General features: G+C 39.7%; 1 protein-coding gene across 1 annotated transcript in view; it reads left to right on the top strand.

The window, feature by feature from the left end:
* TTC3 (tetratricopeptide repeat domain 3) overlaps nucleotides 1-27,897 on the top strand; it is a gene marked incomplete at its 5' end in the record, with an annotated part of 140,575 nt that overhangs the window by 11,795 nt on the left and 100,883 nt on the right. The window contains 10 exons of the mRNA XM_079704134.1: nucleotides 651-805; nucleotides 1,550-1,592; nucleotides 1,916-2,066; nucleotides 2,538-2,625; nucleotides 3,841-3,894; nucleotides 4,998-5,118; nucleotides 7,373-7,458; nucleotides 8,520-8,614; nucleotides 9,731-9,793; nucleotides 22,124-22,178. Of these exons, the coding sequence (XP_079560260.1) occupies nucleotides 651-805; nucleotides 1,550-1,592; nucleotides 1,916-2,066; nucleotides 2,538-2,625; nucleotides 3,841-3,894; nucleotides 4,998-5,118; nucleotides 7,373-7,458; nucleotides 8,520-8,614; nucleotides 9,731-9,793; nucleotides 22,124-22,178 (911 nt within the window). The remainder of the gene's footprint in view (nucleotides 1-650; nucleotides 806-1,549; nucleotides 1,593-1,915; nucleotides 2,067-2,537; nucleotides 2,626-3,840; nucleotides 3,895-4,997; nucleotides 5,119-7,372; nucleotides 7,459-8,519; nucleotides 8,615-9,730; nucleotides 9,794-22,123; nucleotides 22,179-27,897) is intronic.

Here is a 27,897-nt window from a genome sequence, read left to right on the forward strand (position 1 = left end):
GCTGGGAGGATGGCAGGTCTGGATGCGGCTGTGAGGGGTTAGCAGGCTACGTACTCTCCGTGTACCACTTCGGCTCTGCCCCTTTGCCCGACACACACACACACACACAGACACACACACACAGACACACACACACACACACACACACACACACGAGAATATGAACAGCGGAGAGGAAACCGTTTTCTCAGTGCAGTCAGGGTTTAGTTCCAGCCAGGAGGTTGAGAATGTGGCGGAGTTTCTGTATGATGAAACAGCATATTTCACAGAGGCAGTAAAAGCAGTTGGGGTAAAAGGGCAGCAGTGGAAGGATGTCTTTTGTTCATTCCTCTAGGCACATACAAAGCTGAATTAGATGCCCTTACTTATCTTCCATCTAAACAGTAAACAGTTAAATTCAGGGTAGAGATGGTGACTCTTTGAACCTGACCAAAAGAAGGAATAGATTAAACTGATACTCGAGGAGAGTCAAGGGGAAAGACTAGCAAATGAGGATGAGAATCTTCCAGAGCTCAATGTTCTCATTGGAGTTATTTCCTTGGGGCGTAAGTTCCAGGTATTTTTCAGATATACTATAGAAGCTAGGAAAACTGCTTCTCATATCATCTCAAATGATTTAATTATTGATTTGGGTTTTGTTGTGTCCTTAGGATGGTGCACCATGGACGATTTTGCCCTGGGAAATTTCACTGTAGCAGATTATGCCTTGTTAGAAGAGTGCCCTTATGTGGATGATTGTGTCTTTGCTTCTGAACTTATGTCCAATGATTATGTTCGTGTGACTCAACTTTACTGTGACGGGGTGGTAAGTAGATTTCTTAACTTTCTTTTTTTTTGACCACACTGCGTGGCATGTGGGATCTTAGTTTCCTGACCAGGGGATCAAACCCGTGCCCTCTGCAGTGGAAGTGCAGTCTTAACTACTGGACCGCCAGGGAAGTCCCCTTAACTTTTTGTTTTTAACATTATGTATTCTTAAAGGTTTCTTTTTTTAAAAAAATTGAGGTATAATTGACATATGACATTAGTTTCAGATGTACAACATAAGGATTCAATATATGTATATATCATGAGATCAGCACAGTAAGTTTAGTTAACGTCCGTCACCATACATAGTTATACATTTTTTTCCTTCTTATGAGAACCTTTAAGATTTACTTCTTGAAGGTTTTGTGGTATAGAGCTATCTGAGTAAAGATATTTTTGTGCTACACGAGATTTGATAGGGAGATATGTACGGCTTTTGAAGAGGTCATTTCAGACGGAGAAGCAAGCAGTGCCTCAACAAGGAGAATGTGCAGTGCTGGTGAAAGCTTGTTTTCTGACTGGAGATGAGACTAAAGGCTCTCAGGGAGAGCCATAGAAACAGATGTGGGGAAACACTGAAAAAGGCCAAAAGACTCATTGGTTCAAGATGTTGTATTCAAAGTGTAAAAGTAAACGTACTGTAAGTTTTTAGTTTAGTCTTGATAACCCTTACATTAAAAATCAAGAACTGCTACTTTTGCATTTACCAGATAAAAGTCAAAAGAATTTTTTTCTTTTTCAGGGTAGACAGTATAAAGATTATACCCAAAGTGAGGGAAACTTAGGTGAGTACTTTGGTATTTTAATTTTAATTTGTTGAAACAGCTATCAAGGGAGGTTCATGCATTCATATCAACGTAACAGACTTATACATCTTTACAAAGTTTATTCTTTATTATCCTTTTTCACTAGAAATTAAAAAACTTTTCTTTGTTAAAATAGAGTTTTAGCTAACACTTAGATATTCTTAACATCTGACAGGTTAAAATATTTCATCCATTCATTTCTTACCTTTCCATATCCATTTTTGTCTTTTCCCTTAACAGTGTTGATTCATTCCAAAATGAGGCACAAAATATTAATTTAAAACGTTTTCTTTTTAATTAAGAGTTTGACATCTGCACTATGTGGTGTAGTAAACCTCTTTCTATCCTGCAAGATTACTGTGATGCCATTAAAATACACGTCTTCTGGCCACTTCTGTTTCAACGTCAGCACAGTTCTGTAATATCACGGTTGCACCCCTGTGTGGAGGCGAAGTAAGTTACTGCTTGTTAACGCATTTTGTATGAACATTGGTGAGTGTGTTGCCCAGTACTGAGGAATGCCAAGTGCAATGGAAGGCTTATGTCTCATTCTTGTATACTGTTCAGCTCTACTTTTGTTTAATAGAGTGGAAAAAGTTAATACTTGGGATTTGGATATAAATGAATAAGCATGGTAACATTATAATGAATGAAACTCTGAAGAGCGTTAGATGGTAGATTTGAAGCTGAAAGAGGAAAAATTAATATGCTTGTTTATAAATACCAGTATTATAGTACAGAAGAAAGAAAAAAGTGTAGTATTTTGTCTACCTAATAAACAACTTATTATTACCTAGAGTGAAGTAAGAGAACTTAATTTTATTCAAATAGTTTAAATTGAGGCATAACATATAGTTAAGTGTAAGATTCAATGAATTTTATATATGAGACCCTAATCTTTTAAAAAATAAATTTGTTTTTAAGCAGTTCTCATGCTTCTGAGATAAGTTTGAAGAAATTACAACATCTTGAGTTGATGGAAGATATTGTGGATTTGGCAAAGAAAGCTGCGGTAAGTGATAGACTGTGTTCCCCTCCCGCATTTCAAGAATATAGATATTTATATGGTATTAGGCCCATGTTACTAATTGATAGTGGCTAACGGGTAATGGTTAACCTGAGCTTATTCTGCTATCCATGAGTTTGTGCTGTGTATTTGAGAGATCAGGTAGATGGCTATTTTCCTGGTTCTGACATGACACGATGAAAACCAGGCCTGCTCCTTGCTGTTAACAAATAGACATTAGAATTTGTCACAAATGGAAGTGTGCACCTGGTTCACAGAAACCTTTGCTGCAGGTTCCGAAAGTGATGGGTCCTCTCCTGTAACGTAAAATCATGCGACTGTTAGCACCACCACAACAAATATTTTTTCTTTGGGGTAAACTTTATCATGTCAGGTTTGAGGAGGTGTCCCTGTACTACACTGAGGGTTTTCTCCCTTGAAAGCCATTTAATAATTTTTCTCATTTCAGTTGGTTATGGAGCCAAGTATTTTTCTTGATAATTCTGATTGCAAACTTAAATTTAGAAAGGGCATTCTGATATTTATTTCCTGCAGATTAATCCTTTGCAGCAACTTATATCAGCCAGTGTAATTTTTAAAATTTTTTATTTATTTATTTTTGGCTGCCTTGGGTCTTCGTTGCTGCACGCGGGCTTTCTCTGGTTGTGGAGAGCGGGGGCTACTCTTCGTTGCAGTGCGTGGGCTTCTCATTGCAGTGGCTTCTCTTGTTGCGGAGCACGGGCTCAGTAGTTGTGGCGCACGGGCTTCAGCAGTTGTGGCTCGCGGGCTCCAGAGAGCAGGCTCAGCTGTTGTGGCGCACAGGCTCAGCAGCTCCGCGGCATGTGGGATCCTCCTTGACCAGGGTTTGAACCTGTGTCCCCCACATTGGCAGGTGGACTCCCAACCACTGTGCCACCAGGGAAGCCCAGCCAATGTAATTCTATAAAAAAATTTAGGTGTAATGAGCCATACATCTGAAAGTTTAAAATCCGTACATCTAAAAGTTAAACTAAATCATTTTATTATTAGAACCCTGTGTAAGACTATTTCTGACTTGTTTTCGGGTCCTTAAGAGGTAAATTGGGCATGAAAGTGCTGTAGAAAGTAGACTACTATGTACATACAATAGTATTCCTAAAATGTAGAATTTTTTTCCACTAGAAAATTAAAGTATGATTGGCTGAATAAGGAAAAAAATGTTTTGTCTTTTCTGTTTTGCAGAATGATTCATTCTTTATTGGAGGCTTATTGAGAATTGGTTATAAAATAGAAAATGTAAGTGTTAACATGGGAATACAATACAACCACTTTGAATAAGTGGCAGTTTTCTCACTTCTCATTGCCCCCTGTATCAATACTAGGCCCACAGAGTCAACATTTTATAGGTAGTACTTAGTAGTACTGATTTCTATATTTTGCCTAAGCAGTCTCCTTGTTTGGGGGGTTTGCATTATTATCATTTTTCCCCATATATGTAGTGTAATTTTGAGCCTCTTTTACAAGTTGATTGTTTTTTCTCGTTTAGATTATTTACCTGGCATATGTTCTCTCCCAAATGAAATTACTAGGCCCCTGGTATGAACATTTTTTGATACACAATTACTAGATGATCTCCAGATATGTTGTAGAATCTTAGCTCCCCGACCAGGGATTGAACCCGGGCTCTCAGCAGTAAGAGCCCTAACCACTGGACTGCCAGGAAATTCCCAGTAAACCAATTCTTAATGCTACTGGTGACATAAACATGTACATGTTTCCCTTAAGCCTGACACCAGCATTGATGACGTCATTATTTAATTTCTGAAATCTTTTCCGACACGAGAAGTATGAATTATACTTCTGTGAACTCTCGACCCTTCATGAAGGTCATTGCACTGAGTGCTCATTTGCCCAACCATGCCCTCCTCTTGTTGCCTATATGCTTATTCTTCTCTTTGCCACAGACCATTTAAAGTACATAGTCCCTTCCGTGAACCTGAATAGATACCGTTAATCGTAAGGTAAGGATGGAAGTCCCAGTTTAGATGAGATCTGAGACCCCTATTCACTTTGTGTTACTGTACTCTCCTCCTACCTAGGGCAACCTCTGGCCAGGTTGTAGACCTCAACTTCCAGGTCTTTAATCACTGCAGCAGCATCCTGGGCTCTGAGGGTGGCCTGAGGTTACCTGAAGATACAACATATATGAGTCTGTGGTCTCTGTTAACTTGTGTGTTGGGGTTTAGCTCTTCTAGGTTGCATGCTATACTAATGAAAACATGAGGTTGTACAAGTTTTGTAATAAGAGTCTGAAATACTATATAAGATAAATTTATAATGTCACACGTAAACTTATAATTAATACACAAATCACATTTTTCATCCCTCTTTTGAAACAGAAAATCTTGGCAATGGAAGAAGCTTTGAATTGGGTGAAATACACAGGCGATGTAACAATTTTACCTAGGTTAGGAGCAGTTGACAATTGTTGGCCTATGTTAAGTATTTTCTTTACCGAATGTAAGTATATAAATGCTTTAAATTGTTACTTGGCTCAGTTTTATAAAGGTATTATTTTGGAAAATAGAATATGTAGCTATGATTTCCTGTTTATCTTAGGATTTTAAAAAACGTTTTTCTCTTATGAGTAAAAGCCTGAATAAGAGAACTTTAACCCTGTAGTTAATTTTATTCTGTATTTCCTGTCTTGATGATATCTGTGATGTTAATACTTTTGAAACATCCTAGCAAATGTATGCCATAAATTATTAATATATAATACCCAAAGAGACCACATTGGGGCTCATGTATTCTCATTCATAAGAGAAGTAACTGAGCTAAGATTATAATTTTCATTTCTCTGATGAATTTGTTATTCTTATATATGATGAAGCTGCCTTACATATATATATATATATATTTTTTTTTTTTTTTTTTTTTTTTTTTGCGGTACGCGGGCCTCTCACTGTTGTGGCCTCTCCCGTTGCGGAGCACAGGCTCCGGACGCACAGGCTCAGTGGCCATGGCTCACGGACCCAGCCGCTCCGTGGCATGCAGGATCTTCCTGGACCGGGACATGAACCCGTGTCCCCTGCATCGGCAGGCGGACTCTCAACCACTGCGCCACCAGGGAAGCCCGACTGCCTTACATATTTTTTACCTTGTGAAATATTTTTCTCTAAAATATTTGAGTGTTAGTAGTGTTTTTATAGGGATCTTGAAACAGGAACTATTTGGCTCTTTAGTTGATAATGACTGATAATTTGCCATTTTGAGTAGAGGGCACATTTTGTACTCTTGACCTGAGTGTTAGAGAGAAATTAAGCTTAAATATGAAGACAGGTTTTTCTTTTTTTTTTAAATAAATTTATTTACTTATTTTTGGCTGCGTTGGTTAGTTGTGGGGAGAGGGGCTACTCTTTGTTGCGGTATGCAGGCTTTTCATTATGGTGGCTTCTCTTGTTGCAGAGCGTGGGCTCTAGGCTTGCAGGCTTCAGTGTTGTGGCACATGGGCTCAGTAGTTGTGGTGCATGGGCTTAGTTGCTCCATAGCGTGTGGGATCTTCTTGGACCAGGGCTTGAACCTGTGTCCCCTGCATTGGCAAGTGGATTCTTAAGCACTGTGCCACCAGGGAAGCCCCAAGACAGGTTTTCCTGATGTTTATTGGATGGTGGGCTGTATTACATTGATAGAGGTTGTTCTCTTCGTTGTTTTGGAAGCCTTTAATTATAGCCTAGATTTTATGGTGGAAGTAAAGGACCAGTATCATGTACTGGGCATCCATTTGGGCTCGTTTCTGACTCTCTCTCTGTTCTCTATTTTTATAACAGTTCTGCCAGGTAGATGCTGTGATCCTATTTTAGAAATGAGCAAACTTTGAGAGGTTAAGTGATATTTCTTTAGTCTATTAAGTAGTAGAACCTAGATGAGAAGTCAGGTCTCTCTGATCTCAAAGTTCGGGTTTTTGTTCTATAATCTTATTCTGTCCCTTTAGTATTAGTTTACTTTATTTGGTCACCTTCCAAAATTCTTTCTTCAATCTTAAATTTTAGGTACTGCTTTTGCCTTGGAAATGAATATGTTTGGCTAGAAGCGTAACTATAGTTTTGTTGCAATAAAATTATTATTTACCACTTAAAATCTTTTTTATAGAACAGCTTAAAATACAGAAAATGATGTCTGATAAATTTTTAACATAAATTTTGGTTATTACCTACTGTATTTTAATTAGTTTATTAAATTTTTATGAGAATAATGTTTCAAAAAATGTCATTTTAACATTCATGAGAGTCAAAATGTTGAATTAAGACATTTTAAATTCTTCATTTTTTTTAATATTCAACACATTTTAGAAAGTAGTTTCTCAGGTTTTTGTTTTCAGAAATTTTAGTTAAACTTCGTGCCAGGTACATCATAGCTCAATAATGTTTGTTGAATTGACTTGAGTAATTATGAGGCCTATTTGGAATGTGTTATGACAGAGCACTGTTAACTACAATTAGAACTAGAGTAGTAATAAACAATGCTAGAAATAAAACAGATTAGATTCTTAGCACGCAATGAATCTGATGTTTTCTGAAACATTTTATCAGCTGTTTATTAAAAATATATTGTTGATACATGTAAAAGATTATAAGAAACATTATTTAGAAAGTATAATATCTTGAACTTTACAGACTCAACCTACATAGCCTGAGAATTAGAACATTAACAATACCAATTTGTTATTTTTTAAACAAATGTTCTCTCACTCTCTCCTAAAAATAAAATTTAGACAAGTATCACATTACTAAAGTTGTAACAGAAAACTGCAATTTGCTCGAAGAATTTAAAACTCAAAGTTGTGCGGAGTGTCTAGAGGTGAGAATAAATATTTACTTGTAAGTATATTTTAAGATTTGCTTGTTAGAACTTTTATTAACACTCAGAGGAAAGTTCAGTAAAACTGCTGTCAATACACAAGGAACTACTATAAAATTTGATAACATGTTTGAGGGAAATTTTTAATAAATTCTGATTGCAATATTTTTTTTGGAAGAGGAAGCCACCTTGATCAGAATTTTCTAATGTTATAGATTTTAAGAGTTAATTGAAAATTGAAATTTGATTTTTTTAAATTAAAAGGCTTTTAATTAGTTGAGGGAATATGATTTTTCTTTGCCACCAGCTTTATTGACATGTAATTCACATGCCATACAATTCACTCATAGGAAATGTGATTTTAACTAAATTTTTAAAAAGGGATTTAGGAAAATATTTAATATTCTATTTAATTCTCTAGCTAAAGCCATTGATATAATCCAGTAAGTAATAGTTAATTTGTTTATTTTGAAAATTTGAAGGTATGAGGTGAAAAGGTTTAGTTATATCTGTAGCATCTTTGATTTCATTTTTTGTTGGTGGTGGTTTTTTTCTTTTTTATTTCATCCTTGCTATAGGTCACCTCATTTTGGGAGGGGGCAGTTAGTCTAATCAACAGTGCCTATATGTTACTGATTTATATATTATTTTTTAAGCACTCAGGTTTGTTGAATAACATCACATTTTCTAACCTAAAATTAAAATTCTACTTGGATCTTATTTCTTTTCTGCATATGCAGGCGTGTCAAGGTCTGTTTAAAAGTGGGCCTGCCAAATTCGGTACACAAGGGGTAAATTGTTAGTGTTATTCATAATGTGATGGCTTTGTTTACTTTCTAATATCCCTTTATCAAAGTTAGTGTCGAGTCATCAGAGACAGACAGGTTTCTTTAAATGTATATTCCAAAATGTTGGGTATTGAATTCTCATTTTCTACCTAAGTAATCCCCCAGGTTATTTTTGATATCTGAGATAGAAACCCAGAACCATTTTTCCTAAATATTGGGGTTCCTGATTCTCTGCATTTAATTGATGGGTCTTCTTTTACCTTGATTTCTCAGCAAGGAGAACTAATGAAAATGAAAGGAAATGAAGAGTTTTCCAAAGAAAGATTTGACATAGCTATTATCTATTACACCAGAGCCATTGAATGTAGGTAAGAGCAAAATAGAACAATGAGACCCTTTTTATGTGGCAGATGAAGTTAGAGTGCTAGTCATTAGAAAGAAACACAAGATGAGGAATTGGAGAATATCATCAATTCTCTATGCAGAATATATCTTCTCACCCGTAGGTATTAGAAGCATGAGATGACCTGAGTAGATGAACTTACTAATCAAGTTGTATAACTCAAGCGAGTCAGACGAAATTGTGAATTTGCTTGTACCCTGCCCCACTTTGTTCCCAGGCTTTCCAGTACAGAGTCATCTGTTCTTTCTCGGTCTTGTTTTCCCTTCAACTAATTCCTTCCAAATTATTAACTGATAACAAGGGGTTAGTTACTAGTACTTAAGATGTCACCCATTCAGGGATTTGTGCTTTCTATGAGGGAATTTTTAAAGGGTAACAGCTGGAATTGTTGAGAGAATGCATGTGTGCTCTCTACCTCGTCTTCTGTTTGCTCAGCTGCTAGAATTTTGTAGCATTCCTGCAAGTGTGCCTCACCTGGCTCCTACTGACATCTTAGCTGGCCCACCTAATACTGTAGCAGCCTTAGGAGGGTGCGCTGTAGACAGCTACTCTCTTTGCTGTCTTACCCGTCTCCACAGGGAATGAGTGAATCCAGGTAGCACACCACCTCTGAAAGCCTGCTGCTCTGTTCTTCTAGGAAGAGGTAGAGAAACAGTAAGAGAAAACCGAAAAGGACAAAACTTGAAATGAAGCTGTTTAAGTTACTGTTGTAATTTACAGGCTTCCTGTATTTGAGTTCTTTGTGAAGGCGGTACAGTTCTGACTGACATAAGTATTCTGTTCTCTACAGTTACAGCATACTTGTAGTTTGCTAGTTTTTTAATATGTCTCATTTGATCCTTGCAGCAGCCCTATGAGGTAGGCAGAAAAAGTAGAACTTTTTAATCCTCATTTTGAATACAGGGAAGTTTAAGTTGGTTTGAACAAGTTACTCAGGAAGTGAAGGAACAAGAACTATATTCTTTCTGCTCTGCCACACAGATGTCAAGTTTTTGAAAATTATTTCATGCCTTATGATTTCTGTGTTACGTTTGTTTTGTACGTAATGTTCTTTACTGACGAAACATTCTTTCTTTTAAAGACCTGAAAATCACCTTCTTTATGGTAACCGAGCTCTTTGTTTTCTTCGCACTGGACAGTTTAGGTAAGTTGGTTAGCGTGCCTAATCACTGAATTGTTAGGCTACATACCTATCTTTGAGAAGTATTTCTGTTTCGCAGTTACGCAAGAAAAGTCTTCAGTAGTTCTTCGGCAGAAATAGTTAAATGCTTAGAAGAGAGCTCTTTAGGCTTTATGTATAAAGACAACAATGACAGCAACAGCTATTCTGATTGAGTGGATAACATGCTATGCGTTATTTTAAGCACTTCATATAGGTTATTTAATTCTCACAAGACGTTTAATAGATAATTATTCTCCGCATTTTACATTTGGGCAAACTCATACCATTAGTCATTAGTAATTGTGAATTGGGTTCTACCCTGCCCCATTGTTTTTCAAGCTATGATGCAGTGATGCCAAGATTTGAACACAGACCTTATCTGATGATGTCAAAGTCTGTGTTTACAGCACCTATAATATATTACCTTCTTTTGCTCTATTAACTATTCTGTATAGTTCTGGAAGAATTTTTGCTGTATTTGTTTCCTCTATCTTGGTATGAAAAAATTAAGTAAATATCCTTCATAAGTGAAGGAAAAGAAATTTAATGGTTTAACTCTGGGAGTGAAATCATAATTAATTCTTAGTTCCTCATGGTCCACTAAGCTTTTATGTATTAGTTGAGAAAGATTGTTGACACTGCACCATGATTTTATTGTCTCAGTTTAAAATTTTTAGGACTTAAATATTAAGCATTAATGTTGAGCAGTGTAGATGACAGTTATATTTCACTGTGTTCTACCTTATTGTAAGAAGCGTTTCGGGTTGCTTCAAGAATACACCCACTCAGTAGAAAAATATTAAAAACAAACAAAACAAACCAAAAAACCAAGTTAGAGCCTGGGATCCTTAGAATAAAGCTGCATAGGCATAAGGTCCTGCTTAGTGATTGGTTATAATTCATATTTGCATCTGACCTTTCTGTTGCCCAAAATAAAAAGAGAATACCCGACAAGTTACATAATTCTCACTGACCATGAAGAAGGAGGACACCAGTTGCTCAGGTGAAACTTTTCCTGGTGTTTAGTTCTGGAAGAAGTTTCTTATATGGCTTACAAGTAATACGAACTGAGTGGTAGAGTAGAGAAGAACCTCAGCAACATTCCTGTTCAAAGGAAAACACTCCCTGAGAGTGCAGTTTTGGGTTTCATAAATAATTTTTTTCATTAAGTTTTCTCATGATGAAAGCAGAGAATATGATATCAGTTGTTGCTCAGGGAAAGCACTTACTTTGGGAGGTGGGAGTGGGGACTATAGTATATTCCAAGTATGAAGCTTTTAAAAATAACCTGTATGTTTTTCTTTTATTATAAACAGAACACTTTCTCATGGTAGAAAATTTGGAAAATACAAGAGTTTAAAAAGAAGAAAATAAAATCACCACCTCGGAGAATACTGCTGTATTAACGTTATGCAGCTTTTAGATGGCTTAAGCCGTGGATAAACCGAGGCTATCTAGTCTAGAGGAATGGATGGGCTTGACACAGTCTTCCGTCAATACCACTGTCCTCAACTGGTTCTGACAAGAAATGAGCTGCAAATGTCTTTAGCTTATTGCCTCTGGCTAGGTCCAGAGTTGCAGATATCCTGTGCTGTTTGAAGGTCAATCTGTATGCTTTCAAGATGAATAGGTTGGGCAACTTGGCTAGCCTCTTGTGAAAATCGAGGTGCCTGTCTGAAACCTTGATTGGGTGGAAGGTCATCCCCTCTGCATAGGGGATCGCTGGGAGCTGAGAGGCAAACCAGGGGTTTCTGCCCTCTTTCGTGAGTGTTGAATGCTAGACACTCAAGCAGGATCCTGCTAAAACTCTGCTGTAAAGGAGGTGCATCAAAGTAGAAGTACAGAAGCCAGGTAGCCTGGTGAGGTCAAGGTCAAGAGCAGGGTTGTGCATCCATCCTTGTACCTCCTTCCTGCCGGTCTAGGTTTGTGATTCAACACCAATGAAGTTTTCTTTAGAGGCAGGTCAGCAGCATTTCCTTATTAGGCAATCACCAATATGTGCTGGATGCTTATTTAATGTCAGAAGCATTATGCCACATTGGTTTTACTGTTGTTACCCACCTCATTCATTGTTTATATGACTTGCTCAGTAATGTAGGGATAATGTTTTCTGAACCTGCAATACACATAACTCCTGATCAAGCGAGTGGTTGATATGACTTCAGAAAAGAACATGTTTTCAGTGATCCAGACGCGCCGTTGACTCAGGAGGACCCATGCCATTTAGCTGGGTTACCAAGATTGAGATGTTTTGAAGCTCTCACATCTGAGGGTTGGTAGGTCCATTATGAGAATCTGGCTGAGCAGCTGCAGGAACAGCTGAGGGTAAAGCATCCGACCTCCCTGGCACTGTTCTGAGCATTCTGCGTGTATTAACTCATAAAACCCTCACAACCCCGTGAGGTAGGTGCTGCTCTGTCATTATAGATGAGGAACCTGAGACCTGGGGGAGGTCAAGCAGTGTCCTCAGGCACTAGGTGGGTGTGATGGAGCCAGAATTTGAACCCAGGCAGCCTGGATGCAGAGTCTCTACTATTAATCACCATAAGGTGATGATAGAATCAAACGGCAATGTGAAAGTTGAAAAAAATTAAAATAATGGTCTAAATAGTCAATAAACATGATTGTCCTTACAGGATGTGCAGATTAAAAACTGTGAGTCTCTCTTTCGTACCCATCAGATTGGCAAAAATTTAAAAACCTCATAACACCAAGTGTTTGAGAGGATGTGGAACAAAGGAAACTTTCATACTCGGCTGGAGAAAAGTGTAAATTGGTGCAATCACTGTGGAGAGCCATTTGGCAAGGTGAAGATGTGCGTACTCTGCCGCCCGCTTCTGGGCTACCCAAGAAGATGTGTACGAGCCTTCATTAGAGCGTTGTTTTTAAGAGTAAAGAAATGGAAACAACCTAAAAGTCCATCAGTAGGGGAATGGATAAAATGAATTATGGTATATTCATACAATGGAATTCTGTGCAGCAGTTAAAATGAATGCAATGTTGAGTGAAAAAGCAAGTTGCAGAATGATTTGTACGGTATGATGCCATTTATATGATGTTTTAAAATGTGCAAAATGATATGCATATCCGTAATTAATACATAGTATGTATTAACAATGTTTTTAAAGTGCATGGGCATGTTAAACACCAGGGGAGTGGCTATCTCTGGGGAGGGAGGGAGGGAGGGAGGGAGGGAAAAGGATTGCAGCTGGGAAAGATGGTTCACAGTGGGTGTCAGCTGTAACAGACCTCTGCAAGAAGATCTGAAGTAAATATGGCAAAATGTTAAGGTCTTGCTAAGCCGGTACATGGGTGTTGATTATGTTAATGTTATTCTCTGTACTTTTATGTATATTTGATAAAAAAAGTATCACAGTGTAATTTAAAATGCACATAAGATGAAAAAAAGAAAAAACACCAAAAATTAAGGATAAAATAAGTGGAAAGTCATCTTGAAAGGAGAGAAATAGAAGTATTTTAAGACCAGTGGTTGGGAGCCTGAGGTAAAGTATGTGTGGGGAAAATGCTTCACTCAGAAGTGGTCAGAGAGTGCTGGAGGTTTTCATGCCGAATAGCCCCACTTATAATGGCCTATACTTGTAAGTCGGGCCACCCTTGGGTGGGTATAGGGGAGGCCCGGAGTCAGAAAGAACCCTTACCGCTGTCCAGAGGTGTGCACCTCCAGGTCAGCAGATGTTGCCCTGGGGAAGCACATGGAGTGGGGTTGGGCTTAGGGAGGGGCGGGTGGAAATATGCTCCCTTCTGCCACTGCTTCTTCCTGCTGAATCCTGCAAGCTGAGGAATGCGTGCAGTGTATCTCAGCATGCCTGGCTGGGGTGACATGTGCTTTTTATTCTGATCTTCTGTAAGTTGACTTTTTAAGTATAATTTGAGAGTTAGAGGGCATTTTAGAGTGATGGTTTTAATTGAAGTAATTAGAAATTTTCAGATTAGAGGGGAATCTAGAAAAAGCAATCAGGCATCTATATCGTCTGTAGTTACAGTGATTTTGCAAGGTATGTGATTAGGCTTACTCTTTAATTCATTCTTGTGGGACTCATGTGAAAATTTGAATTCCTTGGTGGGCTGGGATAAATTGTGTAATGGGAAATGTAATTGGAAAAGGGGAAAGCCTTGGATTTTTAAAAAAATTTACTTTGGAAAACGATGGAATTTTATTATTTATTTATTTATTTATTTATTTATTTTTGGCTGCGTTGGGTCTTCATTACTGCACGCGGGCCCTCCCTAGTTGCGACAAGTGGGGGCTACTCCTCGTGGCAGTGCGCGGGCCTCCCATTGCGGTGGCCTCTCCCGCCGTGGAGCACGGCCTCCAGGCGTGCAGGCCCCAGCAGTTGTGGCACTCAGGCTCAGGAGCTATGGCACACGGGCTTAGTTGCTATGCAGCATGTGGGATCCTCCCGGACCAGGGCTGGAACCTGTGTCCCCTGAGTCAGCAGGCAGACTCTCAACCACTGCACCACCAGGGAAGCCCCAAACGATGGAATTTTAAAACTTGATATTTACTTTGACCTTTTGGTATTTAACTATCTACCCCGTTATATGATATTCCCTTCTATTAGCTCCCAACTTGTGATTAATAGCAGGTGGATAGACTTTAAATGATGTGTGTGTGTGTGTGTTTCTGAATTTCTCTGAGGCCCGAGGTGTAAATCAAGTCAGTTGTATGTTTCTGTGAGAATTTCAAAAATCTTAGTGTATGTGGGGAGCTTTAGTGTACGTGTTGGTTGGTGAATTATTCCTCACTCTTTTCTCTTACTTGTGCTGTCTCTTTATTTTGCTTAAAAGCTGCTGAATTTGCTTTTGAAGGAAAGAGTTATTTTTTCAGTCTTCTTTGGGGTGCGTCCCCTTTTTAAACAGCAGTAACAAATGCACATCATAAAAAGCTGTGTGCTAAAGGATAAGCTGAAAACTCTTGCCCAGCTGAGACCCCTGCCCTAATTCCTTTCTTTTAGATCCTTGTGTATTTCCATGATATTGATATTCCATGACTATACTAGCACTTATTACGTTGAACCAAATGAAGTTGCTTTTATAAATCAGAATAAGGCAGTTTTGTTTGGTTCAGTGTAATGTATATGTCCTTTTTTTTTTTTTAAATGGGTAAGGGCATATTATACACCCTGTTGTACGTCTTGCTTCTCTTAATGTTTAAATCTTGGAGTGGTTGCCCATCAGTGAATATAGAGACCTACCCTAGTTTCTATTCATGGCTGCATAGTAGTTTACTCAGTAAATTAGTTTGTATTAGCATATAGCTTATTTCCAGTTTTAAAAATTATATACAGGAATATCCTTTTACTTACATTCTGCACTCAGATGCAAGTATATATATATATATGTAGGATAAATTCCGGATAACAATTTATTTTACTTGGATGAAAGAGCATATGTAATTTTAATTCCAGACACTAACTTTTGATTTAAAATGTATGTGTTTATTCAGTCAATGGTTAATAGTCACTGCATATTTGACAGTAACTGACATTACATCTGAATCCTGCTTTTGTTGTTTCATTGTAAGATGGAGAACCTTGGGGAGTCATATTGTTACTTCTTTGTGGTCTGGTCAGGCCCTGAAAGTGATGATTTACAGTAGGGGGAGAAATAGTTCTTTTGTGGTATTCAAAGTTCTTACATACTTATACGTTGTGGTTTGAGAGAGTCAGTTAATGGCATCTCCTTCCCCTCCCAAGTCCAGAATTAGCTAAGCGATGGAAGCAGAAGACAGTTGATGATGCAGTCTCGCCTCCATTACTAATACAGTTGTTGGAGAACCGGGGCCTTAAGTCTGATAGCCAAGGGACTTACTATTAGTTCATCCATGTCACAGACAGAACCAGGCAACAGGGGCCCTTGTGAACTTTAAGCTTGGAGGAGAAGAGAATCTGGTGTTATGTTGCTGTTTAAGATAAGGTCCCAAAGAAAGAAAAAGAAGAGGCTAAGCCCCATATGATTGATGCCTCTCCCCCACCATTAGATAAGTTATTATTCCCTTGGGGAAAAGTTAGTGAAGTTTAGGGAGAGGAGAGAGCTCACTAGTGATTAATCTAGCAAATCCACACGGAAGCTAGAGGAGGGGGAAGTAAGTGTTTTTTCGTAACATAATTTAGGGCAAAATGTAACATAGTGTATGTGAGGAACTAGATAGGGGTAGGGACTGGAGAAATGCACTTTCCCATGTAACATGTAATAAATTGGGGCATCTGTGCTAGAGCTCTGTTTCTTACCCTCTGTTCAGTACACTTACTACTGGGTTGCATCTCTTGGGTTTTCCTGTTTTCATAGATGTATTGTGCAGGGTATTGCTGCTGCTAAAGTCAGGCCTGCCCTCCAGAGTGTTTGGACCCTGGGCTACAGTGACTTGGATGAGCAGTAACACGACGTAATTTACTCCGCCCACTTTGCTTTCGTGGACGAATGTGGTCAAATGCTAGTAAATACGAAAATGTTAATATACATTTATATATTAGTAAATATACTTAAAACGTGATTGTAATTATAATAGCAATATTATATATGATAGGTATTATAGTATTGTTTATTATAATAAAATTAAACACTGGTATGTTAGAAATGAGCAAAAACAGACATAGTCCCTGTGTTCTAGACCGTGGACCAGCAGTGTGGGAAGGAGCACGTTGCATTCCAGTTTTAGTTTATGTTCTGCCGAAGCGAGCGCAGCGTGTTGCGTTCATGGAATTACTAGTGTGTCTGAATACAGAGAGGGAGGGGGAGAGGTGGTCAGGGGCTAGACCAAGGAGGGTTTTGTAGGCTGCAGTCCAAGTTCTGATTGAATTAATTGGGCATTGGGCTTTTAGAAGCCCCCCAGATAGTACTAATGTGCAGCCAGGTTTGAGACCCACTAGTCTAGAGAGGGCAGGGTCGAGATTAGAAGAGGAAGTAGGACCGGGCTTTGAGGGACACAAACAGTGGCCGATTAGAGAAGGATGAACCTGCATGGGAGACTTCTACAAGGTGGCCAGAGAGGTAGGAGGAAAGCAAGTGTGAGATCATGGAAGCAAGTGAAAGAGTAGCCAGCACTGCCTGTTGCCGAGAAGCCATTTGGAATTTGGATTTAGTTGTGTGGATCTCTTTTAGTTACCATAGGGAGAGCCGTCAGTGGGAAGCTTGGAACAGACGCTGGGCTGGAGTGGGTTGAGAAATGAGAGTGAGGAAATGGAGCCAGCTAGCATAGGCAGCCGTTAAAGGTACTCTGGGAGAGAGGCAGTAAGGCACAGAAGAGGTTTGCCATTGCATTAAGATGTTCTTTGGCTGCAAATAGCAGAAGTCTCTTATTCAGCTGGTTTAAATGGTGAAGAAAACTTACCTCAAGCTGCCTCCTCAGGATGGCAGGATGGCCACTGTAATTCAGATACCACACTGGACATTACAGCCTCCAGCAGAAGGATGACTGTTGTAATCTTCAAAACTAAAACCTTAGCACATACACTGAGAAGTGTACAGTTCATAAGTGTATAGGTTGAATTTTCAGAAACCAAACAACCATAGCTAGCACCCAGATCACCACCCCAGTAAGCCAGAAGTCACCCTTATTCCTCCTCCTGTCACTACCCACTTCCTCCCCCCAGGGTAACTCCTGTCCTGACTTCTGACAGGACATAGGTTAGTTTTGCCTGCTTTTGTGCAATATGAACAGAATCATGTGGTATGTGCTCTTTTATGTCTGGTTTTCAGCATTGTGTTTGAGATCCATATTGTTGCATGTAGTTGTAAAGTGTTCATCTATTGCATGAATATACCACATTTTATCCATTCTCTCGTTGATGGGCATTTGGGTAGTTTCTAGTACTTGACTTAGATAGTGTCATTGTGAACACATGTCTTCATTTCTGTTAAGTATATAATGAAGGAGTGGCACTGCTGGGACAGGAGGGTGTGCTTATGTTCAGCTGTAGCACACTGAACATAAGCACACCCGTGGTTGTATCGTTTTACACTCCTGCCAGCAGCATATGAGAGTTTTAGTTCCACATCCTCACTAACACTTCTTATTTTGTGTCATTTCATTTAGACATTCTGCTGGGTGTGTAGTGATACAGTGCTGTGATTTTAATTTGCATTTCCTTAAGTTGATTTAGGAGATTTAAGTTGAACATTTTTCACATGCTTATTGACCGCTCAGATATTCTCTTTTGTGAAGTGCCTGTTTGAATCTTCAGTCTTTTGCTATTTTTTTTCTTTTGAGTTGAATGTCTTATTCATTAGTAGGAGGTTTTTTAAAAAAAATTCTGGATATGAGTCATTGGGCAAATATATGTATTACAAATACCTTCTCACACTCTGTGGCTTGCCTTTTTGCTCTTTATGTTTTCTTTTTTGCAAGTGGAAGTAGTAATTTTAATATAGTACAATTTATCAATTTTTTCCTTTGTGGTAAGCACTTTCTGTGTTCTGATTATAATCTTTGCCTACTCTACAAAATGTTCTTTGTTCTTCTAAAAGTTTGATTTTTTAACTTTGGTATTTAAATCTGTTATTCATTTGGAGTTGGTTTTTGTATTTTGTATGAGATAGGGTTCAAGGTTCATATGAATGTCCAGTTGACCCAGCCCCATTTTTTTTCCTTCTTTTTCTTTTTTCTTGGGCCCAAGACCGCCCCCCACGCCAGGGCCAGCCTTGGAGGGGCTGCTATCCCAGGGCAAGCGAGCGGGGCTCTGAGGGACCAGGCCAGAATAGGGCCCTCCCCACACCCCGACTCCCACACCAGGCTCCTCTGAGGCCTGTGAGTGGGGATCAGTCCGCTTCTCACCTCTCTGCAATCCTGGTGTTACCTGCAGCTAATTCTGCTTTCCAGAATCCCCTACTCTGAGCTCCCACCACAGTGAACCCACCTCCTCAAACCTGCCCATCCGTTGCTTCTTGGGCTGCTTTTCTGGAGCCCCCTCCCCTGGGTCTGGTCCTCTACCCGAGTACTGCCTCTGGCCCTGAGGCTTCCAAAGCCAGCTCTGATGAGACAGCCTTATTTCTCTTTCCTGCCCCGAATCCGTCAGCATTGCCCTTGGAGACCGACAGGCCTCTGCCCTCGCCTCCAGCCCTCGCAGGTCCCCAGGCCCCCAATCCAGGAACCCTTCCCATCCCTGCCGCCTCCTCTCTTCACCTCTGTGGCCTCCGCTGTCACCCCCTCCCCTCTGCTTGCTTGCCCCCCTTTCGGCCCCAGACCCTGTGCACTGTCTGTGCCCTCTACCTGGGACGCTCTTCTCTGGCATCACAGGGCTCCCTCCCTCCCTTTATTTGAGTTTCCGCACAAATATCACCTCCTTCTAGAAGCCTGCCCTGACCCGTCTTCCTGAAAATTCACTCTCTCCACCTCTGTGGTCTTCACCTGGCTTAGAAATCACTTAGTTATTGGTTCCCATATTGTCTTGTCTCCCCATTAGAATGTCAGCCCCAAGAGGGCAGGGCCGTGTCCAGTTTGTCCACATTGTGTCCATAACACAGTGCCGGGCATGTAGTAGTTGCACAAGAAGTGGGTGGATGGATGGAGGAGGGAGAGGGGGAAGCCTTTTTAGCTTCTCCACTTGCTCGCAGCCCCCCACCCTCTTGGTGCTGCTGCCTCTGTTCTGCCTCTGGCATGTAGATGTGGAGGACGCATTTATTCATTCATCCATTCACTCATCCTTTGAATGTATAACCAGTGAGCATCTCTACATAGCAGGCTCTGCACTAGTTGTAGGGGTACAGAAGAGACCCCCTTCAGCCGACCCAGCCCCATTTTTTAAGAGTATGCTTTTTCCATGCACTGCAGTGTCATCTTTGTCATATAGATCAGGTGACTCTGTGTAAGGATCTGTTTCTGATTTCCATACCCTATTCTGTTTGTTAGATCATCTGTCTTTAGATAGCTTTTTATTTTTTATTGAAAGAAATGAATATTTGGCCTTTTAGTAGGTATTGCTATCTGGTAGGGTAAGTTACCTAGTTTTGTTCTTCTTTGTAATCTTTTTATTTATTTTTTTGTAATCTCTCTTTTTTTTTTTTTTTTTTTGTTCGGTACACGGACCTCTCACTGCTGTGGCCTCTCCCGTTGCGGAGCACAGGCTCCGGACGGGCAGGCTCAGCAGCCATGGCTCATGGGCCCAGCCCCTCCGTGGCATGTGGGATCTTCCTGGACCGGGGCACGAACCCGTGTCCCCTGCATCGTGTCCCCTGCATCGGCAGGCGGACTCTCATCCACTGAGCTACCAGGGAAGCCCTGTAATCTCTTTTTAAGAGTGATAAGTCCCTTCAGGTCTGGGTCACATGACTACCCCTAAACCTGTCAATGGAAAGGAGAGTAGGATTGCCATGATTGGTTTAAACTAATAAGGAATAATCTCTAAATCTTGTACTAGTGAGGTGGAGCCTCACGATGGAAGTCTAGTAATCAGGTAGAGGAGGGGCTAGCTGCTGGGTAAATTACCAACAGTGTTTGCTTAGGGTTTAAGATTTATTTTTTTATTTGCTTTTTGAATTTGAGAGAGATCTGAGCATATTAAAAGTTGATAGGAAGTTGCACAACAATGTGAATGTACTTAATGCCACTGAACTTTACATTTGAAATGGTTCAAATGGTAAATTGTATGTTATGTACATTTCACCAGAATAAAAAAATTGATGGGGTAGATTTTTGAGAAGGAATGGGTAATTTTACAGGTGAGAGAAGGGATAATTGATATTGTAAGGGTGGATAGTTATATGGCACAAGTGGAGAAATTGGCCATATAAGGAAGAAGAAGACACTTTTTTTTTTTCTTTGCGGTATGTGGGCCTCTCACTGTTGTGGCCTCTCCCGTTGCGGAGCACAGGCTCCGGACGCGCAGGCTCAGCGGCCATGGCTCACGGGCCCAGCCGCTCCGTGGCATGTGGGATCTTCCCGGACCGGGGCATGAACCTGTGTCCCCTGCATCGGCAGGCGGACTCTCAACCACTGCGCCACCAGGGAAGCCCAGAAGAAGACACTTTTATTGTGAAAGAGAAAAGGCAGGGCCAGGTGTGGGTTTGTCTTTAAGTTTGGTTGTAGGAAATTGAGAGCGAGTTCTCTTTGATGTCTCCAGTTTTTACTCATTGAAGTAGAAGCAGAGCTCATCTGCTGAGAGAAGGGGGAGTTGGAAGTTTGAGGAAGGGACGTAAGATTTGAAAGGATCATTTTACAAAGTTAGAGGATGATTTGGTCTGAAATAATTGGTTAACAATGTTGAAGGCCCCTTTGGGTTGTTGGGATCCTGAGCAGTAGTGCTACCTGTGTGCTCTGCTGTGTAATTTCCTCCAGCAGTACTTGGCTCCCTAGGTGTAGTCATGGAGGAAGCAGGAAGCAGGGTTGATCCAGTGTTGGGTTTTACCATAGAGCAAGATGTAACCATAGGGACAAAGAAGTATAAAGAAGTTGTATGCATGGGAATATGCAATGATGAGCCAACGAATCTTAAGCTAGATAAATAAGGAAATTAAAAAAAAAAAGAGAAAGTGGGTAAGTCAGTGAGTTGGGCACCCTGAGGAGATAGTAGGAATAGTTGAACAAGTAAGACAGAAGGAGCTAGGTTATGGGGGAAAGCGTGGGATGTCTGAATTAGTGATTTGGGGCTTTGAACAGTTTTGAGTGGCGAGAAAGTTCCCTGGGAGGGCGGTGGTGGGCGGCTGAGCTGGGGTAGAGGAGGAGGTCATTGAATGTAAGGAAGCCAGGAAACTGAGACTGGGTGTTAGACCTTAGTACCTGACAGTTTACAAAGCACTGTGCTTTAGTGTAGTATCTGAAAACAGGAAGAACACAGTTATTAGCCTCATTTTACAGAGGAGAAAATGGGCCCCAGAGAGGTTAATAACTTCTTAACAGCCCCAGTGAGAATTAGTGATGGAGTTGGACTTAATCCCCATCTCATATCCCAACTTTCATGCTCTGTCCACTGTAGCTTAGCCGAAGCGTTGTGTGAAAGATCTGCAAGTTTTATTTTCCGAGATCAGAAGTCTTGCTGACTTGCAAAAATAGTACCAAAGAAAACCGTACAAAGAATAACAAGAAGTTAGGCATAGGTAAGATGTAAATAGTTGTGTGCAGGAAGTACTCTGGAATATTAAAAGTAGCTGTTCTGGGTAATTGTGATTGTGACTCTGGGTGACTTTTTCCCTTTGTTTTACTTTTCTGTATTTTCCAAATTTCCTATAATGGACATATATTATGTGGATTAAAAAAATTAAAAACTAGATTATATATGGAAAATTATAGTCTAAATAGATATACAATATATAATGCCTTTAGTTTGAATATTTCTTCCTTTTTTTTTTTTTTTTTAGAAATGCACTTGGTGATGGAAAGAGAGCTATTATTTTGAAGAACAATTGGACAAAGGTAGGTTTCTTTCTTATTTACATTGGACAAATAGTACCACACAACTTTGTGAAAAATCTGTTTACAGAATGTAAATCTATGTAAAAATGCTGGATAAAATTATGCAGAGCTCAGGAATGTGGCAGGAGAGTCTTCATTTCCATGATCAGAGAGGGGATGCAGCCCAGCAGTAAGGGCCACATGTGTCTGAGGAGGACAGGCAGCCCCTAGGGATCGTGAGCATCCCTTAATGGTTGAGGTGACGGCATCCACAAGTTCTGGATGGATTCAGGACCTGGCTGTGGAAAATGAGCCTAAAAACCCAGAAGGAGCTGTAGGAGACCAGCTTTATAGCCTTGAGCTGGGAAAGGATTTCTTAAATAACATACATGCACAAGTCAGTGAAGGAAGAAACTCTGATGAATTCGACTATCTCAGACTTAAAAATTTCTGTATGTCAGGACACCGTGAAGGAAATAATTTGGGAGGAGATAGTTTGTCATATATAGAACATATATAACTGATAGGATTTATATTCAGAATATGCAAAGAACGAAGATAAATAAGAAACCCAGTAGAAAACAGGCCAATGAAATAAACAAACATTTCAGAGATGAGGAAACCTGAATGGATGATAGAAAAAGGTATATTCTGTAATGAATTAATTAAAGTAATTAAAGTAATTAAAACTGTAAAGAGATAGAAACCTAATAGAGCCTAATAGACAGCCTCCAAGCAGACCCACATGTACACCCACAGTGAAAAACAATGTGATGTTGAGTCCTTCAGATGAGCAAAAGTTAGAGGTCGATAGTCCTGAGTATCAGTAGTGTGTTTACTAACAGGAACTCTCAGTAAACCAGTGGGGTGTGAATTTGTCACAGCCAACTTGGAGAGCACTACGATGTGCGTATGCCGTAATTGATTCCAAGGGTGTGTACCCCACAGGCATTCTTGCACCTGGTGAGATGTACAAGATTGGTCACTGTGGTATTGTTTTAATGGCACAGAACTGCAAATAACCTAAGTATACATTAATAAAGCAGTGGATGAGTATGGTTCTTTCGCTTGATCAAAGTTATTACTAGGATCTCTCTGACCAGCCCCCTGTCTTTAGCACCCGTTATTTCTCCCACCTCACTCCCGCTGCTCTCTCCCTTGTCCACTCTGTTGGCCCGTCGGCCTCCTCACTGTTCTTACACATGCCAGGTCCACTCCCAGTTTGTACTTGCTCTTCCCTCTGCCTGGAATTAGAGCCTTTCCCCAGAGCCTGAGCTAGCTCTCCTATTTCCTTTCATTGTTCACTGGAAGTTCTCTTCTCAGTGAAACCTTCCCTGACCACATTACTAAAATGCAAAACTGCCCCTTCCTAGACATTTGCTGTTTTTCTTTGCTTTACTTTTTTTTTCCTCGTAGCGTTTATCATTATTGAACATACGATACACGTTAATTAAGTTGTGTTGTTTTTTATGTGTGCTCCAGTACATTGTGAGCTCCCTGAGGACAGGTTTTTTTGGTTGGTTGGTTCACTTCTGAATCTGGACTGCCTGACGAGCTGCCTGGCACATAGCAAGCACTCATAGTCAGTATTTGTTGATTTAATAAATGAGTTGAATGAATGGGTTGAAATGAGTTAACTGGCTTACCAATATTTATAGATTTTAAAAAGTGTTCACATATTTGTTTATAAGCCAGAGTGAATAGAATCATAGAATTTCAGAGCCCCCAAATTGTGATTCAGATGGCCTAGGAGTGTATTAGAGTCTGGGGATTATAAAATTCTCCAGGTGGACTTCTGCCTCCAAATATTGGAGTCACTTTTAAATGCCTCAGTTATAGATGAAGAAATTGAGTCCCAGAAGGGTAAAGTGACTTTTACAACATGTCGTTGCAAGTAAAAGACAAAATTGAATTGAGAATCCAGCAGTGGATATGCTTCTCTTTGAAGGTGGTGAGCTTGTTGCCATTTTCATTGTGAGTTGCTGTTGTACTTGAAACATAATCTCTGCTGATCATTTGGCAGGTGCTGTATAAATTGATTTACGAATGAATGGATGATAGAGTTCATAATACTGAAACCTAGACCATGATACTGGTTTTCCAGGGATAATTTTTGCTATTTCAATCTATTATCAACTTAGAAAAAGTATACTAAAACTTTCTTTTTTTGTTTTTTTAAAATGGCTTTATTTTATCCCAGTTATTAAATAATAATTCAGCAGGGTATAATATTCTTTGCAGATGCTTGAGTCTGCGTTCTTTTGACTTTTTTTTGCCACTGTTGACAAGTCTGCTATTTTTCCTTTGTAAGTAATCTTTTCTTTTCCTGGGTGTTTTAAAGATCTTCTCGCTGTCTTTAACATTTGGCAATTTCATTGCAATGTGTCTGAGGAATTTTCTTTAAATTCATCGTAATTGGGATAGCTTGGCTTCTAAAATCCGAGGATTCATGTCTTTCAGCATTTCTGGAAAATTTTCACCCTTAATCATTTGAATATTGCCTCCTTCCCAGTTTATTATTTTGAAACGTCCATTAGATATACACAGTACATATGCTATCTTTCATATATCTTAAATTTAAAACTTTCTTAATTACATTGAGGACTTTATGTAGAATGTTTATTCCTGGCTTAACTTATCAAACATAAAATATTCACTCTTTTTTTTTAAGACTTTATTTTCTTTAGAGCAGTTTTAGGTTCACAGCAAAATTAAGAGGAAGGTCCAGAGATTTCCTTTAAATTCCCTGCCCCCATGTTTGCATAGTCTCCCCCATTATCAGCATCCCCCAACAGGGCTATACATTTGTGAAAACTGATGAACCTACGTGGACGCATCATAATCACCCAAAGTCCTTAGGGTTCACTCCCTAAGTGTTCCATGTTTTATGGGTTTGGATAAATGTATAATGACGTGTATTCCACCATTATGATTCATACAGAGTATTTTCACTACCCTGATATCCTCAGATCCATCCTTCCCCCCAAACTCCTGGCAACCGTTGATCTTTTTACTGTCTCCATAGTTTTACCTTTTCCAGAATGTCCTATAGTTGGAATCATACAATGTATAGCCTTCTCAGACTGGCTTCTTTCACTTAGTAATATGCAGTTAAGGTTCCCGCATGTCTTTTCATGGCTTGATAGCTATTTCTTTTTAGCACTGAAAAATATTACATTGTCTGGATATACTACAGTTTATACATTCACCTCCTGAAGGACATCTTGATTGTTTCCAAGGTTTGGCAATTATGAATAAAGCTGCTATAAACAGCTATGTGCAGGTTTTTGTGTGGACATACATTTTCAACTCCTTTGGGTAAATACCAAGGAGCGTGGTTGCTGGATCATATGCTAAGAATATGTTTAGTTTTTTAGGAAACCACCAAACCTTCCAAAGTGGCTACACCATTTGCACTTCCACCAGCAATGAATGAGAGTTCCTGTTGCTCCACATCCTGCCAACATTTGGCATTGTCAGTGTCCTGAATTTTGGCTGTTCTTTTTTTTTTTTTTTAATTTTATTTATATTTATTTATTTTTGGCTGCGTTGGGTCTTCATTGCTGCGCGAGGGCTTTTCTCTAGTTGCGGCAAGCGGGGGCTACTCTTCGTTGCGGTGCATGGGCTTCTCATTGCGGTGGCTTCTCTTGTTGCAGAGCACAGGCCCTAGGCACATGGGCTTTAGTAGTTGTGGCATGTGGGCTCAGTAGTTGTGGCTCACGGGCTCTAGAGCACAGGATCAGTAGTTGTGGCACACAGGCTTAGTTGCTCCATGGCATGTGGGATCTTCCCGGACCAGGGCTCAAACCCGTGTCCCCTGCATTGGTAGGTGGATTCTTAACCACTGGGCCACCAGGGAAGCCCTTGGCTGTTCTAATAGATGTGTAGTGGTATCTTATTGTTTTAATTTGCATTTCCCAGATGACATAAGATGTGGAACATCTTTTCATATGCTTATTTGCCACTGTGTATCTTTTTTTTCCTTTCTTTTTAAATTAAAAAAAATTTTTTTGGCCGCATTGGGTCTTCGTTGCTGCGTGCGGGCTTTCTCTAGTTGTGGCGAGTGGCAGCTGCACTTCGTTGTGGTGCATGGGCTTCTCCCTGTGGTGGCTTCTCTTGTTGCGGAGCCTGGTGCACAGGCTCAGTAGTTGTGGCACACGAGGCATGTGGGATCTTCCTGGACCAGGGATCAAACCCGTGTCGCCTGCATCGGTAGGTGGATTCTTATCCACTGTGCCACCAGGGAAGTTCTGTGTATCTTCTTTGACGAGGTGTCTGTTAAGGTCTTTGGTTCATTTTTTAATTGGTGGTTTTCTTAGTGTTGAGTTTTAAGAGTTCTTTGTATATTTTGGATAACAGTCCTTTATCAGGTGTATTTTTTGCAAATATTTTCTCCTGGACTGGGGCTTGCCTTCTCATTTTCTTGACATTTCTTTCACAGAGCATAAGTTTTAATTTTAATTAAGTCCAGCTTATCAATGATTTCTTTCATGGATCATGCCTTTGGTGTATTTAAAAAGTCATCACCATACCCAAGATCATCTAGTTTTCCTCTATGCTATCCTCTAGGAGTTTTAGGTCTGTGATCTATTTTGAGTTAATTTTGTCGAGGGCTTTAGGTCTGGATTCATTTTTTAAATTAGTTAATTAATTAATTTTTATTTTTGGCTGCGTTGGGTCGTTGTTGTGGCATGCGGGCTCTTCGTTGCGGCATGTGGGCTTCTTTCTAGTTGTGCCATGTGGGTTTTCTCTCTCTAGTTGAGGCATGCAAGATCAGTAGTTGCGGCATGCAGGCTTAGTTGCTCCGCGGCATGTGGGGTCTTAGTTCCTCAACCAGGAATCAAACCTGTGTCCGCTGCATTGGAAGGCGGATTCCTTACCACTGGATCACCAAGGAAGTCCCTGGATTCGTTTTTTTGCATGTAGATGTCCAGTTCCAGTATCATTTGTTGAAAAGACTGTCTTTGCTCCATTGTATGGCCTTTGTCCTTTGTCAAAGATCAGTTGACTATATTTATACGGGTTCACTTATTTTTTTAAATTGGGATTTTTTTGATGGTTGCAAAAGTATTTGTGTAGATGAAAAACACAACTCTTAGTAAGTATTCAGAAAATTTGGTAACTGTATATTGAGGTCATTTATCATTTTATTTTACCAGAAAGGAATGCTCATTGAAGGATATTTTAAACTTCAAAAACAAAAGTAGACGGTGCAAGATGCATTCTTTACTTTTATTTATTTTTTAATTTTTAAATAGACATTTTAAAATTAATTAATTAATTAATTAATTTGCCTGCGTTGGGTCTTAGTTGTGGCACAGGGGATCTTTAGTTGTGGCATGTGGGATCTAGTTCCCTGACCAGGGATCTAACCTGGGCCTCCTGCATTGGGAGTGCAGAGTCTTAACCACTGGACCACCAGGGAAGTCCCCATTCTTTTATGAGTTCTTTTATGAGTCTGAGTCTATTGAGTCATTCCCCTAGGATATAAGCCTGTATAGGAAGGTAATCTGTAGATTTCTACGTGAGGGTGGACCATTTTTTCTTCCTTCTTTCCAGGTAGAGAAGACTGGTACAATGTCAGCTGTCATAGACACACTTTAATTTTTTAAATGATTTATTTTTTATTTTCATTTTTTTTTTATTGAGGTATACTGATTTACAATATTATATAAGTCCTACACGTACTTTTAGGCTTAAGAGAGGGTGAGTCATTGTATCCCAGAGAGTGAGAATTTTT

The sequence above is a fragment of the Hyperoodon ampullatus genome (assembly GCF_949752795.1).
Source record: "Hyperoodon ampullatus genome assembly, chromosome: 5".
NCBI lineage: Eukaryota > Metazoa > Chordata > Mammalia > Artiodactyla > Ziphiidae > Hyperoodon > Hyperoodon ampullatus.